General features: G+C 39.8%; 1 protein-coding gene across 2 annotated transcripts in view; it reads right to left on the reverse strand.

Moving 5' to 3' along the window:
- Window positions 1-15,142, reverse strand: part of LOC311059711 (adhesion G protein-coupled receptor E3-like) — a 75,593-nt gene that overhangs the window by 31,558 nt on the left and 28,893 nt on the right. The window contains exon 1 of one of the 2 annotated variants that reach the window (XM_084077739.1): window positions 699-897. The exons of the other annotated variant lie outside the window; for it this stretch is intronic. Within the exon in view, the coding sequence (XP_083933865.1) occupies window positions 699-729 (31 nt within the window). The 5' untranslated portion in view covers window positions 730-897. Of the gene's footprint in view, window positions 1-698; window positions 898-15,142 lie in introns of those variants that run through there. 2 annotated transcript variants of the gene reach the window in all.

The following is a 15,142-nucleotide window of genomic DNA, read 5'->3' on the forward strand; positions in this document are numbered from 1 at the left end:
GTTATGACATGCCCAGAATAGCGGTTCATGTGGTTAAATCTTTAATTGAGGGTTTGTGCTGGAGGATGTGTGGTGATGAGGACAATAATGGGTCAAGTTCTGTACATCGAGGCTGGACATTTTGTCTTCATCACTCTGGTCCCCAGCACTGGTGGAAGAGGTACTCAGATATATATTTTTTTATACTTAGGCCTAAGTAAAAGTAGCAATACCACAATGTAGAAATACTCTGTTACAAGTAAAGGGCCTCCATTCAAAATGTTACTCGAATACAAGTGCAACAGTATTGGCATCAAATATACTGTATTTACAGTACCAAACGTAAAAGTAGGCTCATGCAGAATGTCTCATTTCACACATTTATTGCAATATTTTGCAATAAAAAAAACAGATCTACAAGCTCATGTGTTGCAATGTGAGCTTGTAGATCTGCCATCAATCGCCAAGTATAAAATAGGCTTAAATGGTTCATGTAGGTTTTGTAATAATAATCTAAATCCGCAAAGTATTCAAATAATTGTACTGGAGTAAAAAAGTACAATATTTGCCTCTGAGATATAATGGATTAAAAGCATAAAGTATTAAAAACACATACATACTCAAGTAAAGTAAAAGTACTTTGAAATTGCTCTGAAGTGCATTACTTGAGTAAAAGTACTTATAGTTACTTAGTTCCACCAGTGTGGATATAGACTTACCCATAATCAGTAACACCTTCCCAGGCCCCATGCCAAAGACGGACCGATTGAGCTCACTCAACTGATGACTGTGTATGAGAATAACAGAGCTGGTCCTCTGTCAAGAAGACCAACCCTACACATACAAATAAGTGTCTTTTTATAGAATCCTCAACCTCTCTGCAGCTACATATTCACTGTCCATACAGTAACAATAAAATCCAAGACTGTACGCAATGAAAGAGAAAGTAACAGAAAGCTAAAGAAGGAAAACAGGAAAGTGCATATGGCACTCTGCCCAGGATCATCCCTCCCTCAGAGGTGCTGTGAGGATAGGCCGGGCCGACAGGTAACAGCAGGCCTACTGTATGTGTAGGATTACCTGGAATAGTGGTTGTTTAAACTGTTTAAACACGAGAAGGGATATTATTACACTTTCAAACATGTTTGGGGTCATTTTAACGTCTACTCTGGCTTGTGTGAGAAGAACCCCAGACAGTTGCTTGATTCATTTGATATGGATTTCTATCAGACACGCCCCCGTCCTATACAAACCCATTGTAACTTCAAACTCCATGTTAACCATGATAGATTCACTGAAAACTCATGTCCTTGGTTCTGGTGACTGATGTTGTTGTCCTTCTAATACGTGAGGGGGCCGTGTTTAGAAAAAATATATATATTTTTTTAATTTAATTTAATTGCATTAATATGTTTTTTTTTCTTCTTAAATTTTCCTATAGAAAATTATACAATTTAAGTGTTTGCCTGTTATTACATGCCCAGAATAGGGGTTCATGTGGTTAAATCTTTTATTGAGGGTATGTGCTGGAGGGTGTGTGGTGATAATAATGGAAGATATATATTTTTTACTTGAATAAAAGTAGCAATGCCAAAATGCAATAGTATAGATGCTTTACTTTGACAACGATCATTATACTTTACATTTGAGCAGACGAAAAAAGAAAGAAAAAACATCCTTCAGACATTTGGCCCCTTCCATACCTGAAAGCTCTCATATATACCCAAGCCCCTACACCCCAGATCAGAGGTGATGCAACTTTGATAATGTAGAGGGCCACTATATTTCCACACTCACTCCAGAGGGACACATTGCATATTGTTGCTGTCGGGAAGAAACCTCTTATCTCCATATTTTAACTTTTTTTTGTAAATTAATGGCGTACTTCGTCATTCTAGTATGTCACACAAAAGTAGCAAAAATAGCTGATCTACAAGCTCAAGACGCGTCGCATCGTGACACTTTCTGAGCTTGTAGATAAGCTATTTTTGCTATTTTGGAATTGGAATTATTTTTTAATTGGAATCCTGAAAAGTACCATTTTTATTTAATTTCAAATGCATTTAGTTATATTTAAGTTAACTTTATAAACTTAAATACAAATACATTGGACATAAAAAAGTCATTAAACTAATATAACTATACTATAGTAATTAAAGCGGGTCATGATTGCATGTTTGGAATTGTAAACAGCTGACATCAATAATTAACCTGTGGGCTGCATTAAGTGAAGGTAAGGGCCACATGTGGTCCCCGGGCCGCCAGTTGCCCATATATGCCCCAAATACTCCATCTTCTCACCTTCCATATCAAGCAGTTCCTAACTGAACCCCCCCCCCCCCATACCCTCCATCTTCTGAACCGAGAACACCCCCCCCCCCTGCTGCCTGTAGAGATGCAGATAGAAACCAATGAAATGGAATGCTGCCCTCAGATGGCATTCCAATGAATATAAGTCACATCTGCTGTAGAGATGGTGCATGCATTGCACGCTGTAGTGCTGCCCCCTACTGGTCATAATCTGTTTATGTCTCTTTACCGTTCATGCAAAGTGTATATACATATAATTGTGTGAACATTGAAAAGGGGAAAAGTAGATTGGTCAAAGGCCATGAATTTGTGTCAAAGTTGCGGCAACTGACAACTGGTCTGTTGTGGGAAGGTCAATCTGGGAACCCATAGTAAAAAAAAAGAAAAGGAAAAAACAGTGCCCTCAGCCCTCCACTTCTGGTCCATGTGTCTTTGTTTACATTCCTAACATTCCTAACTATACACGTTGTAACAGGAGCTCCTGACAGATTCAGCTGCAGAGCTCTGAATCTGTCTTGAGATTATTATGGGAAGGTAGACTCAAACACACTGAACAATATCCATGCTTTCCTGATTGAAGTATTGGGATGGGATTGGGACGTCACCCTATAGATCAGATTAGACAACAGCAAAATAAATGGGGTTCCAAGTCATCAAGTGCCTTTGATTGCTAAAGTTGGGCCAGGAGGACGATTGATTCTCCTGTGTCACTGCGATTCCCCTAAAATAATACACACACGCAAGGATTCACGCAAACACACACGCACACATTCAGAGTAAGCTAAACTATATGAGTGCATGTGTGCGTGTGTGCGTGTGTGCGTGTGCGCGTGTGCGCGTGTGCGCGCGTGTGTGTGTGTGTGTGTGTGTTGGAGGGTATCAGTGGTGGAAAAAGTACTCAAATTCTTTACTTATGTAAAAATACCAATACTGCACTATATAAACACTCTGTTACAAGTATAAGTCCAGAATTAAAAATGTACTTTAAAAGTGCAAAAGTATTGCCATCAAAATGTACTTAAAGTACCAAAAGTAAAAGTACTTAAATGTTTGAAAATAGCAGATCTGCTATTTTCAAATAGCCTATAAGTATAAAATAGGGCTAAAGTGGTTAATGTATGTTTTATAGTATTCTAAGTTATAGCTGCAAAGTAACTAGTAACTAAAGTTTTCAAATAATTGTAGTGGAGTAAAAGTACAATATTTGCCTCTGCGATGTAGTGGAGTAGAAGTAGAAGTATTGGAAATACTCAAGTAAAGTACAAATACCTCAAGAGTACAGTACTTAAGTAAATGTACTTAGTTACTTTACACCACTGGAGGGTATAGAACATAAACAGCTGTATTCCACTGCATTACCTCTTACTTGTGATTGACTGGAAGAATGCTTCTCCTGTTGTATACAGATGTACCACTTTCTTACCTGTAGAGGGCAGCATTCTCTACATTATTACCACCAGAAAACCTAAAGTGCACAGAAATGGGCGGGGTGCTACAGCAGTGTTACAGCAATGTTTACTTCAAATGGCCATAACTCGGTGACCATTGCTCAGTGTTGATTTTGACAGCAAGTTTTGATTTAGTTGCCTCTTCTATAAGAAGTGCAAGAGGACATAGTCTTTTGCATAAAATTCCATTTAGTTTTAATCATATTTTAGTCATCTGACATGTTTTAGTTTTTGTCTAGTTTTAGTCGACTATATCATAAGATTATAGACGACTAAAGCTTATTTAGTTTTGTATTTATTTTTTTAAGATTATAGACGACTACGTTAGATCTGCAAGCTTGTAGATCTGCTATTTTCAGAGTTTCTACTGGATCTCTTCTCCACCAGTCACTCACTAACATTTCTTTAGTCATAGTCGTAGTTTTAGTCATCGTAGCTTAGTTTTTACTTCGTTTTCGTCAGTGAAAAAAGCTAGTCGACAAACATTTTTCGTCATAGTTTTAGTCGACGAAATCAGCACTACCATTGCTCTGATCAGGGCAATATCGTGGCCTCAAAATCTAGTATCTTAGGAGCTAATTACCCCACTAGAACACTGCACTAGCTCCCAGAATGCAGGCCTACTTGTGGTTACTAGATGTCCAAAAGTAGGGTAATTGTTACATATTTGTAAATTAAATAATGGTCTTGACCTGCTCAATATGTAATGTGCCATGAGATAACCTTTGTTGTGATTTGCGTTAGAATACTCCTGCTACACACAAACACAAAACTGAGACCACAGTCTAACATTGGGAGTAGAAAGAAAGAAAAAAAAACTGTGTGTGACAAAGTTGAAATTAGGCTTTACAGGAAATAGGGCCAAAGATTAGAAAGTAGAAAGTCAAATATAGGAATATCACAGATTATCTCACAACAGCATTGCATTTTCTGTGAGAGCTCTGTGTGGAGACAGACTGGGCCATTCCGACCTCTCACAACAAATGTATGGACATTACCGAGGCTTCCAAATATGAACACAAGTAGTTTACATTTGTAACCAAGCTGTATGATAACTTCCTTAAGACATTGGTACTGTAGCACCTTGGTAAGGAATGCCTCTTCCAGACTGTGGTCTAATGTACAACCTACTTCTAAAATGGTCTCTTCTCTACTGTCTTTATCAACAACAACAACATCTGGTATATTAGCTGTAACATCTGAAAAGGCATCATTTTCATTATTGCACAGTTTGAGCATGGCAGTTGAAACACAAGAGTGCTTATACATTTTGGCAGATGATGAAACATAATGAACTTATGTCCTTAACTAATAGATCAACACTCCTGTCGTGTCTAGCAATGTACAGTAGTTTTAAACCAGTCCAGTGTTGTTGTTGTTGTTTTTGCTGTTGTAACTGAGATCAAACAGTTGGTAATAATGTCCTCAGAGACCCCCCCCCCCCACGCACACACACGCGCACGCACGCACGCACGCACGCACGCACGCACGCACGCACGCACGCACGCACGCACGCACACACGCACGCACACACACACACACACACACACACACACACACACACACACACACACACACAGACACTCCCATACAGCCAACACCGACTTGTTGCCTCCGTGTGGTCCTGGAGTGGACACTTCAAGGAGAGACTCTCTGTATAAACATTAGAAAGGTCATTCCGAGTTGTATTATAATGGCTATAAGAAGACAATACCCATCTTCAACTGGGATTTATGTTGGGTTCAAAGAAATCGAAGATGCATTTGATAGGATACCTTGATATGTTATTGTATGGCTTAAGTAAAAGGTAGCTCCTCTAAACCTCGGATTTCAGGGAACCGCATTATGCCTTTGATTAGGCAACTCATGCTTTATATATGTGTAAAGATTACACTTCTGGGTCCATTCGGTTCCTTTATTCCATTCCATTATGAATAATACCCATATCCCATGTGTTTCAAATCCATGACAAACCTGAAAGGGTACACTTGGTTCCACTGTAATTTATAGTAATATCATTAACTTATTGAATGATTGCACAGTATGTTTTTGTTCTTACAAGGACTGCAAATAAGACATTTCGGTGTGAATTGTGACTTCAACTTGTGTATGGTGTGAATAATAATGGATAGAAACAATGTAACTGTCGAGCATTTGCACTATCTAGATCAGTAGTTCTCAAACCTTTTCATGTCAAGGACCCCCAAATTGACACGTATTAGCCCGCGGACCCCCATTTGAAAAGATATGCCAGGGACCCCCACAAGAGAAGATTTGTACGGCTCTAGCAGTGATTCTCATTCTCAACCATCTTAATTTCAAGGACCCCCAGTTTGACATGCATTAGGGCTACGGACCCCATTTAATGACATCTCTATCTCTGGTCCATTTGGTAGAACTTGGAGAGAGAGAGAGAGAGAGAGAGAGAGAGAGAGAGAGAGAGAGAGAGAGAGAGAGAGAGAGAGAGAGAGAGAGAGAGAGAGAGAGAGAGAGAGAGAGAGAGAGAGAGAGAGAGAGAGAGAGAGAGAGAGAGAGAGAGAGAGAGAGAGAGAGAGAGAGAGAGAGAGAGAGAGAGAGAGAGAGAGAGAGAGAGAGCATCTGAACCAGAGGTAGGCAGGGTCAATCCTAAAGGACATCACCCTGACTATGAGCGCCTAGTATCAAAGCCACCAGTTCGGTGGCCACCCCATCACCTCACCTCATTTGGTAGCATGCAGGGGCCTTAAGACACCATTAGGTTCCTAACTATCAAATATTTAGCTGGGGACCCCATAGAATCGTCTCAAGGACCCGTTGGGGTCCCTGAACCCCAAACATTTATATGTATTCCATTAGTCTCTATTTGATAGCTAAACTCATAGTATTGGTTGGTTCACTTTACTGCAGTGATTCTCAACCATTTTAATTTCAAGGACCCCCAGTTTGACATGCATTAGGCTACGGAGTACGGACCCCCATTTAATGGCATTTTCATCCCTGGGACCCCAATTTATTGTAAAATCAATGTTAATTTAACTCTGAGAGTGTACAAATGGAACCAAATGGACCCGTTAGGGTCCATTTGGTTCCATTTGTACACTCTCAGAGTTACAGACCCATAAGGGTCCATTTGGTTCCATTTACAATCTCAGAGTTACAGACCTATAAGGGTCCATTTGGTTACTATCCATCATTTAGCTGGGGACCCCCTGGAGCCCCCTCAAGTACCCCTGGGGGTCCCCGGACCCCACTTTGAGAACCAATGCTTTACTGTATAATAACACATTTAGTTAGTAGTGTATGCTCTGTACGATAACAGCTCTGAAAACTTTGATGTAACTTTTTGTACACTTAGGCACATTCTTTTATTTATGTTAGGAATACAACATATTGACTAAACTCTGTAACTGTAATTATTTTTCCAATAACATCTGTACAACTATGTCTGTTGAATTGTTAAAAACAAAACAAAGTATGCGAATACAATCTCTGAAAATGAATCCTTCAATGTCACATCTATTTTCTATTTGTTCTATCCAGTGGTGGAAAAAGTACTAATAAGTAAAAGTATCAATATTGCAAAGTAGAAATACTCTGTTCCAAGTATAAGTCAGGAATTCCAAATTTACTTGAGTAAAAGTACTAAAGTATTGGTATCAAAATGTACTTAAAGGGGAAATCCACCCATTTTCAATATTTAACTATGTCATTAATATAGCATAAAGGAGTTGTGTGGAAATAAGAAAAAAGTTCCCCCCTTTCTGTGTTGCCTTGAACTGGAGGATTGATTGTGGGTTTAACATTGCAAATTACAACATGATGAGTCATCACGTTGTAATTTGCAATGTTAAACTCACAATCAATCCTCCAGTTCAAGGCAAAAAGAAAAGGGGGGAACTTTTTTCTTATTTCCACACAACTCCTTTATGCTATATTAATGACATAGTTAAATATTGAAAATGGGTGGATTTCCCCTTTAAAGTACTAAAAGTAGACAGTACTCATTAAGAAGAATGTCACGTTTCACAAGTTTTGAAATGTATACACATCTTTTCAAAATAGATCTACAAGTTCACAGGGTTAGGCTACTCATCTTTGTTTCCTTTATTGCCTTATAATTAACTGAATTAGGAGCATAATGTGGATTAATAATGATGATTAAAAACTGACACGCATAATTCATTTCATTTCAGTATGCTGGTAGACGTTAGATTTGGTACAGCATTCAGTTGTGAACAAATCAAACCCAAAGGAGAAGCAAAACACATGATATTTTAAGATATATTTTATGTGGACAAAATACATTGTGACATGTGATATTACAGTCATTTGCCATCGCCCGAGCCATCCTGCTCATCCAACCCTAAGTTTTCATCACATGCAACATAAACATGTAAACACACCATTATGACGGACAATGACTTTCAATATTCTGTAAAGATTTGGTGAAATCCTGCATCGTCAATATCTATGCCATGGCATGATGGCGATCTATCCTCAATAGACAATAATCACACAAAAAAAACACTATAAATTGTGAAATCACACAAGCACCATATACGTATACGCAGGCTGAATACAAGACTCAATTACAGAAACCAGGCAGATGGCTAAATATAAGCTAAAACAGTTGGTTACGGGCATCCACAGATGAGCATAGTCTATATTAGTAGCTTAATGACTAATATTCAAATTCTATTGTCTTCTTCATGTCCAATGTATTTGTATTTTAGAGCATGTTATTTTAGAGCACATTAGTATAGCTAAATGCATTTAACATTAAAGAAAATATACTTTTCAGGATTTCAATTCAAAAATAGGAAAAAAATGAACAGGATTTCAATTCAAAAATAGGAAAAAAATGAACGGGATTTCAATTCAAAAATAGCAAAAAAATAAACAGGATTCCAATTCAAAAATTGCCAGCATTAATTTTTCACTTCCCTAGGCTATATGACTGGAGCTGCCAGCAGAGGGCGCCCACAGCTACTGCATTAACAGTGTTCACAGAGAAGCAAATGAACAATAGCTGAAGCATTGCATCTTGCAGTGGTGGAAAAAAGTATGTAGAAATACTCTGTTACAAGTAAAAGTCCAGATTTTAAAATGTACTTGAGTGAAAGTACGAAAGTATTGGTATCAAAATGTACTTAAAGTAGCAAAAGTAGAAAGTACTCATTAAGTTTTAAAATGTATAAAATGTTTTAAAAATTATTTTGAAAATAGCAGATCTACAAGCTCACAATGTATCGCATCGCGACACATTGTGAGCTTGTAGATCTGCTATTTTCAACTGGCTGAAATGTAGCCTATATAGGGCTGAAGTGGGTAATGTATGTTTTGTAAAAATAATCCAAATCTACATCAAGTAACTACTACTACTTTAGTAACTAAAGTTTTCAAATAATTGTAGTGAAGTAAAAGTATAACATTTGCCTCTGAGATGTAGTGGAGTTGAAGTAAAAGTGGAAATTTGTACTTAAAGGTAGGGTAAGTGGTTTACTTTGGTTAAAGTAAGTGTTAATACATAGCTCTATATTCTGATAGTGGTAGTACTCATTGCTATAGAGTGTTTGTTCAGTAAAAGGAGTCTCCATGTCTCTCCAGCTCTTTATTAAACAGAAAATGCATTTTCAGTGCTTTCTCCTAATTGGCTTAAATGTTGTCACCTACCTGAAAATGTACTATAGTCTGTTTACTAAAGAGCTGGAGAGACCCCTGTGACCGAACAAACGCTCTGTAGCAATGAGTACTATCAGAATATAGCACTTTAACCTTTTTAACAAAAAACAAAAAAATTACCAAAAATGTTCACTTACCCTACCTTTAAGTACAGCACTTGAGTAAATGTACTTAGTTACTTTACACCACTGGTGTCTTCAGTACTCCATGCATTAAAGATGATGCCCAGGAACACGCCGACTGTTGTCACATAGAAAATGAAGAAAGCTTTGTCGATTCTTGTGGCCACTCTGGTCCAGTAACCAGGGCTGCCTCCATCTTCCTTGCTCTTAAAGAACAAAACCAAGTTCTTCTCCAGATCTCTCAGCTCATCCAGGATCACCTGTAATCCATGAGATTCCCCTTTGAGACTATTGTCCTGAAACACACGTTTGATTAGATTATTTATATTAGTGTTTATTAAGTGGATGATAACTTGTCTAAGAGTACTATATTTGACATTTGCTTTTTGGGCCAAGGATGTAAAAAAAATATTTGTCCAAAGGTCATTTTTTTCTTCTGCATTCATACAGTAGGCTACACACACATGGTGACATGTATAATGGTGACATCATGCTAACCTCTTCCGCTGCACTCAGAGGCTGATGCGTTGTGTCTCTATCATCATCATCATCATCACCATCATCATCACCATCATCATCAGGGACTTTGCAAAAGCATGGAGGACACCACTTGCATCTCTTCTCTGAAATGACACACACAGTATGATTGATTATACAATTCAGAATATTCATGGCTGGGAATTTAGAACACTATTGAAGCCAGAGATTAACCCTTTAAGACCGGGAACGCATCTGTGTCATTTTAAGATTTCTTTGGCTATTCAAAAATAGCCGATATACAAGCTCATAGCTCGGCACCGAGTGCTGCGCTACGAGCTTGTAGATCTGCTATTTTTTTTTTAAATTGTGAAAATGTGTGCAAATCTTTAGTTTGAATATATACATACTTTTTTAAAGCGAAAGTTTTTAACTCAAATCTTTGCTTCTGGGGATTTTACAAATGTCTTCTAAATCCTAACAGTTTTTATTTGTTACTTATGTTGCTATATTATCAATGGTTTTCAAACTTTTTTCACTTGGACACATCATCAGTATTGTTTCCTGGAGTGTTTCGGTTCTTGCAACAGACACCCTCCTCCAGGCGACCCGACTGAGGCTGATCAGACCCCGGTCTGTGTCCAAGTGGCATGCTATTGCCCCCACTGTCTCTTGGGGGTAGTTAGAGACAGTGCTAATTAGGGTTTAGGGTTAGCCTGGCATTAGCCAGACCGACTACGCAGATCCATGCATGCTACAGTTACAGCCTGCAACAGCCTCTAACCTGCGATGTGCTGTCAGGCTACATTGAGCCTAGGTGCCTGGACTGCTACACCGGCGAACAGTCTGAGCCAGGCCTTGATCGTGCACTTTGTTATATTACTTTAACACTACGTCTGCTAAATGCCTGCATTATAATTGTGATTGTCTCGGTGTTGTAATGTCTCACCTCTGTCACAGCTGTAGCCTTTGGTCTCGTCCTCCTTCAGGTTGTGGTCTTTGTCTGTCTCTGTCTTCTGGGGGACAGAGTCTTTTTCCAACAGATACGTCACCAGAATAGCCTCCAACAGACTTAGCAGCATCAGAGCAAAACTCCCAATGCAGTAGGTTGCTATGAGCAGGACGTAATTTGAAATAGCCTACATTATCATCTGTACTCATACTGTGTACATGAATGATACAACTGTATTAAACAGATACATGTATCCCTTGTAGGGCTGGCCCCAAACAGCCAAGGGATTGTTATGTTGACGTTCAGATCTCAATTAATTACTCACTTATTATCTTCCTCTGGTGTGCCTCCCCACGACATACCAGCTGTGCAATTGTCTACCAAACTTTGCACAAATGTAAGTCATGGGTTGGGACATTCAATAGGCTAGTAGGGGGTATGGGGAGTTGGGGGGGGGGGGGTGCGTAGGATTGGGCCAAACACCCGCAGGGCACTTTTTTCTAGTAATCTAAAAAAAGTTTTGAACTTTGATTCCAAATAAATAGCTTCAGGGTCAGCCCTAATCACAAGAGCATTACCTATGATTGGCAATCTGTTGGACGTGGCGGGCAGGATGTCGTTGAGAAGTAGTTGTAAAACTGTGACGGCCAGCAGCACGGTGACCTTAAAGCCCAGCTTCGTACCGCTGTCCGAGATCAGGAAGGACGCCATGTCTAGACACAGGAAGAACAAGACGGGCAACAGGAAGTTGTCAATGTAGAGGATGGCCTTCCTCTTCATTGTGATCTAGGAGATGTAGAGGCAGTTCAGGTTTGAGAAATGCAACTGTAGCAGTTTACTAAAACATCCTAGCGTTTATGAACAATACCTACAATGTAAAAAATCTTGTCCTGGTAGGTGTTCCCGTTGTGTTTGATGTATGTAACGTCGTCAAACTCCCACTCAGGCTCGCCCCACCTCCACATCCATAAGTATTTGGTCTCTCCTTTGTCATAGGTTGCTTTGAGTTCTAGTTCGTCACCTGGTAAAGTAACAGGAAAAAACACAGAGGTAATCCAGACTCCTGGCAGACAAATAAAATGAATGAGAATTAACATAAAGTTAGATGATTTAACAGTTGAGTCACTCACCGCTGTATATCAATGAGGCAAACGTGAGGGTGCAGGACTGAGTGTCGAAGGGGAACTTGTAGACGTTCATTCTACAGCGGCTGACGACCACTTCATCATTGTTAAGAAAGACTGTCCCATCATGTTTAATGTGGACATAAGGGCTGACAGCAGCCCCACCCTCTAACCTGGAAGACAGACAGGCAGGCAGGCAGGCAGACAGACAGACAGACAGACAGACAGACAGACAGACAGACAGACAGACAGACAGACAGACAGACAGACAGACAGACAGACACACACAGAGAGAGAGAGTTTAACATATTTGTATAGACATTTCACATCTGTTGTGTAACGCAAATAACGTGTGTGTGTGTGTGTGTGTGTGTGTGTGTGTGTGTGTGTGTGTGTGTGTGTGTGTGTGTGTGTGTGTGTGTGTGTGTGTGTGTGTGTGTGTGTGTGTGTATGTGTGTGTGTGTGTATGTGTGTGTGTGTGTGCGCGTGCGTGCGAGCGAGTGCGTGCATGCATATTCCCACCTCTCATCGATGATGATGTCAGGTTTCCACAGCCATCCACTGGGTACAGAAACACGCTGAATTCCACAGAACTTCCTGGGATCCCAGGATATGAACTCATTTTTCCATTCCTGCAGTAGAAGAACACATCATGTTGATAGCTCGTAGACATCATTACTTTATGTTCTTTTTCTCAACCACTTAGTCCTTAGATTTCCCCCCCCCCTAAAACATAATCATCAGGTATTATGGTTATACTAGGAGGAAGATTTTTTTCAAAAAAGTGTACAGAAAGTGTTAAAATTATGTTTTTATGTGGACACGCCTCCAGTTCATTAAGTATACCTGGCTCTCACCTTAGCACCTCCTCCTCCACCTTAGCACCACCCACCTGTCCTAGTCCCTCCTCCTCATGCCCACACCTGTTGTGTTATGATAATGAGGGGGAGGGTATGTTTTTACTATGTCACTAAAGGGCTGTTTTTCTATTGGTACGTTTGACCCTCAAGGTTTCAGCCTCCAGGAAGAAACTCTAAATAGTCAGAGAAGACATAAAACACCATAAAAACACCACCAGTGGGCTTAATGAAATTCTATCAACCTCATAGACACATGAAAAACAGAAAAAGTGCAAAACCATTAGCCTGGTAAACCCTCCCTCCAGAAATCTCATTTCCATTTGATTTCTGGAGTGAGTCTGGCCTGATCCCCCTTTCTGCAATATTGGCTGTGGGCTGGAGTTGGGCGGGGTAATACCGTTGACTGACAACCCCTTCAGCCAATGATCGTTTTTCTCCTTCAGCCAATTGCAGTGGATTTTTACCACCTCCGTCAATAATATGACGCAACGGGACTTTTGAGATCGCCATGCCCAAAATAGCTTGCCTTATTGGGATACATGCGTGTCACAGCCCGCCCCTCCCGGTTCTCTGAATTTATATTTTTAAATAGGCTCTGTCATGATTAATTGACCACATATATGAAGTTAAACAACTAAATTCTATCCAAACGATATCTTAATAGTAAATTCCGTGCCTCAAAAAAAAAGTTTGAGACCGTTTTAAAAACGAACATAAGACGTGAAGGCACTCGGACAACAACAATGGCTGCCGTTCGTCTTTTGTCGGAGGCACTCAGGCTGCACTCGGCTTCATTCGGGCTCACTCTAACTCGCCACCTGATTGGCCAACTGTCGCTGTCAATCACAGAGCGATGAGCGACGACGCTGATAGGCTCGTCAGTTCGACGTACAGAGCCAATATTGCAGAAAGGCGGATCAGGCCAGACTCACTCCAGAAATCAAATGGAAATGAGATTTCTGGAGGGAGGGTTTACCAGGCTACAAAACCATGGCACCACCTCTTTAAATGATGCCACAGGTTATATTTGACAGATCCAAGGAATGTAACACAAGGGGAAGATGGCATTTAGGTGCAACAAGGTGTCTCTGTGGACTGTTTCTTTTTTGGGAGGTGGAGAATAGATGAAAGAGTAGCAGAATGGCTTGTGAGAGTTAGAGATTGTTCAACATTCCTGATGTTGCTGTTGAGTTGTAATAATAACAGAGCATCAATAGACAGCATATTTATATTTACACTGAAAATGTCTCCATTTGTTTTCAAGAGAGTCTGAGGTTTCCCAAGGAGGCAAAAAGCCAATGCAAAAACAATAGAGGAGGGAGTTTAACGGACCCAGGACAGAGAACCTTTATTTTGAAAGGAAACAGCGGAAGCGCACCCACGCACTGAGAGCAGTGTACTTATTAAAGCCAGTCTAACGTGAGCTGGGGGAGGGGAGCAACAGGGAGACAAATGTTTGTTTGGCACGGAGCCACACTTAAAGGAACTGTTTGGAAAACTGGATGGACCAAACAGAGGAAAAGTGAGTGCCCCAACTAAACTAATGGAAATGGAAATGCGATTTGGATTTTAACTTTGATACTTTTGTTTTTAGTGAGATTCCTAGTGAACTGTTATTGATGGATGGACATGCCACTGGAGAAGCACCCGGTTTATTTAGCACCTAGCTGGAGAGGGAAAAAGGTGAATGTCTCTTATTGTTGTGGGTTTTTATTGTTGTGGTTGGTACTTTTATGCTGTATTTGTGGTTTTTGAAATGCACTTTTTATTGGTTATGTGTTTTTGAGTCATGACAGTTTAACGTGTAAGTAACCAGTACAAATCATCAGTTGAGCTTCAACCTCTTTTATGCCCAGCTGGGACGCTACAGGGAGACACTGTACTTTTTGTTCAGGCAAATTGACAAATAATTGGCTTAATTAAATAACTTTTCCCCAGGCAGCAATGGTAAGTGTGTGAAGTCATGTCAAATGTATAAATATAATACGGGTATATCCTGACCCTTCCCTATATATTTGACATTATTTCACATCATTGCTGCCTGAGGAAGTGTTACACGTTGCTGAGTAGTCTGTACGATTTTAAGCCAAATATTGTTTGATTGAAATTGATTGAAATATTGCCTAGTCCAGACTATATATCTCACGTCCAAATTATACCGCCTTGGTTGTTCATACTATACTGGATATCTACCCCTCTAGTCCAGATT

Source organism: Gymnoscopelus microlampas (assembly GCF_963454915.1).
Source record: "Gymnoscopelus microlampas genome assembly, chromosome: 14".
In the NCBI taxonomy this organism is placed as follows: Eukaryota; Metazoa; Chordata; class Actinopteri; order Myctophiformes; family Myctophidae; genus Gymnoscopelus; species Gymnoscopelus microlampas.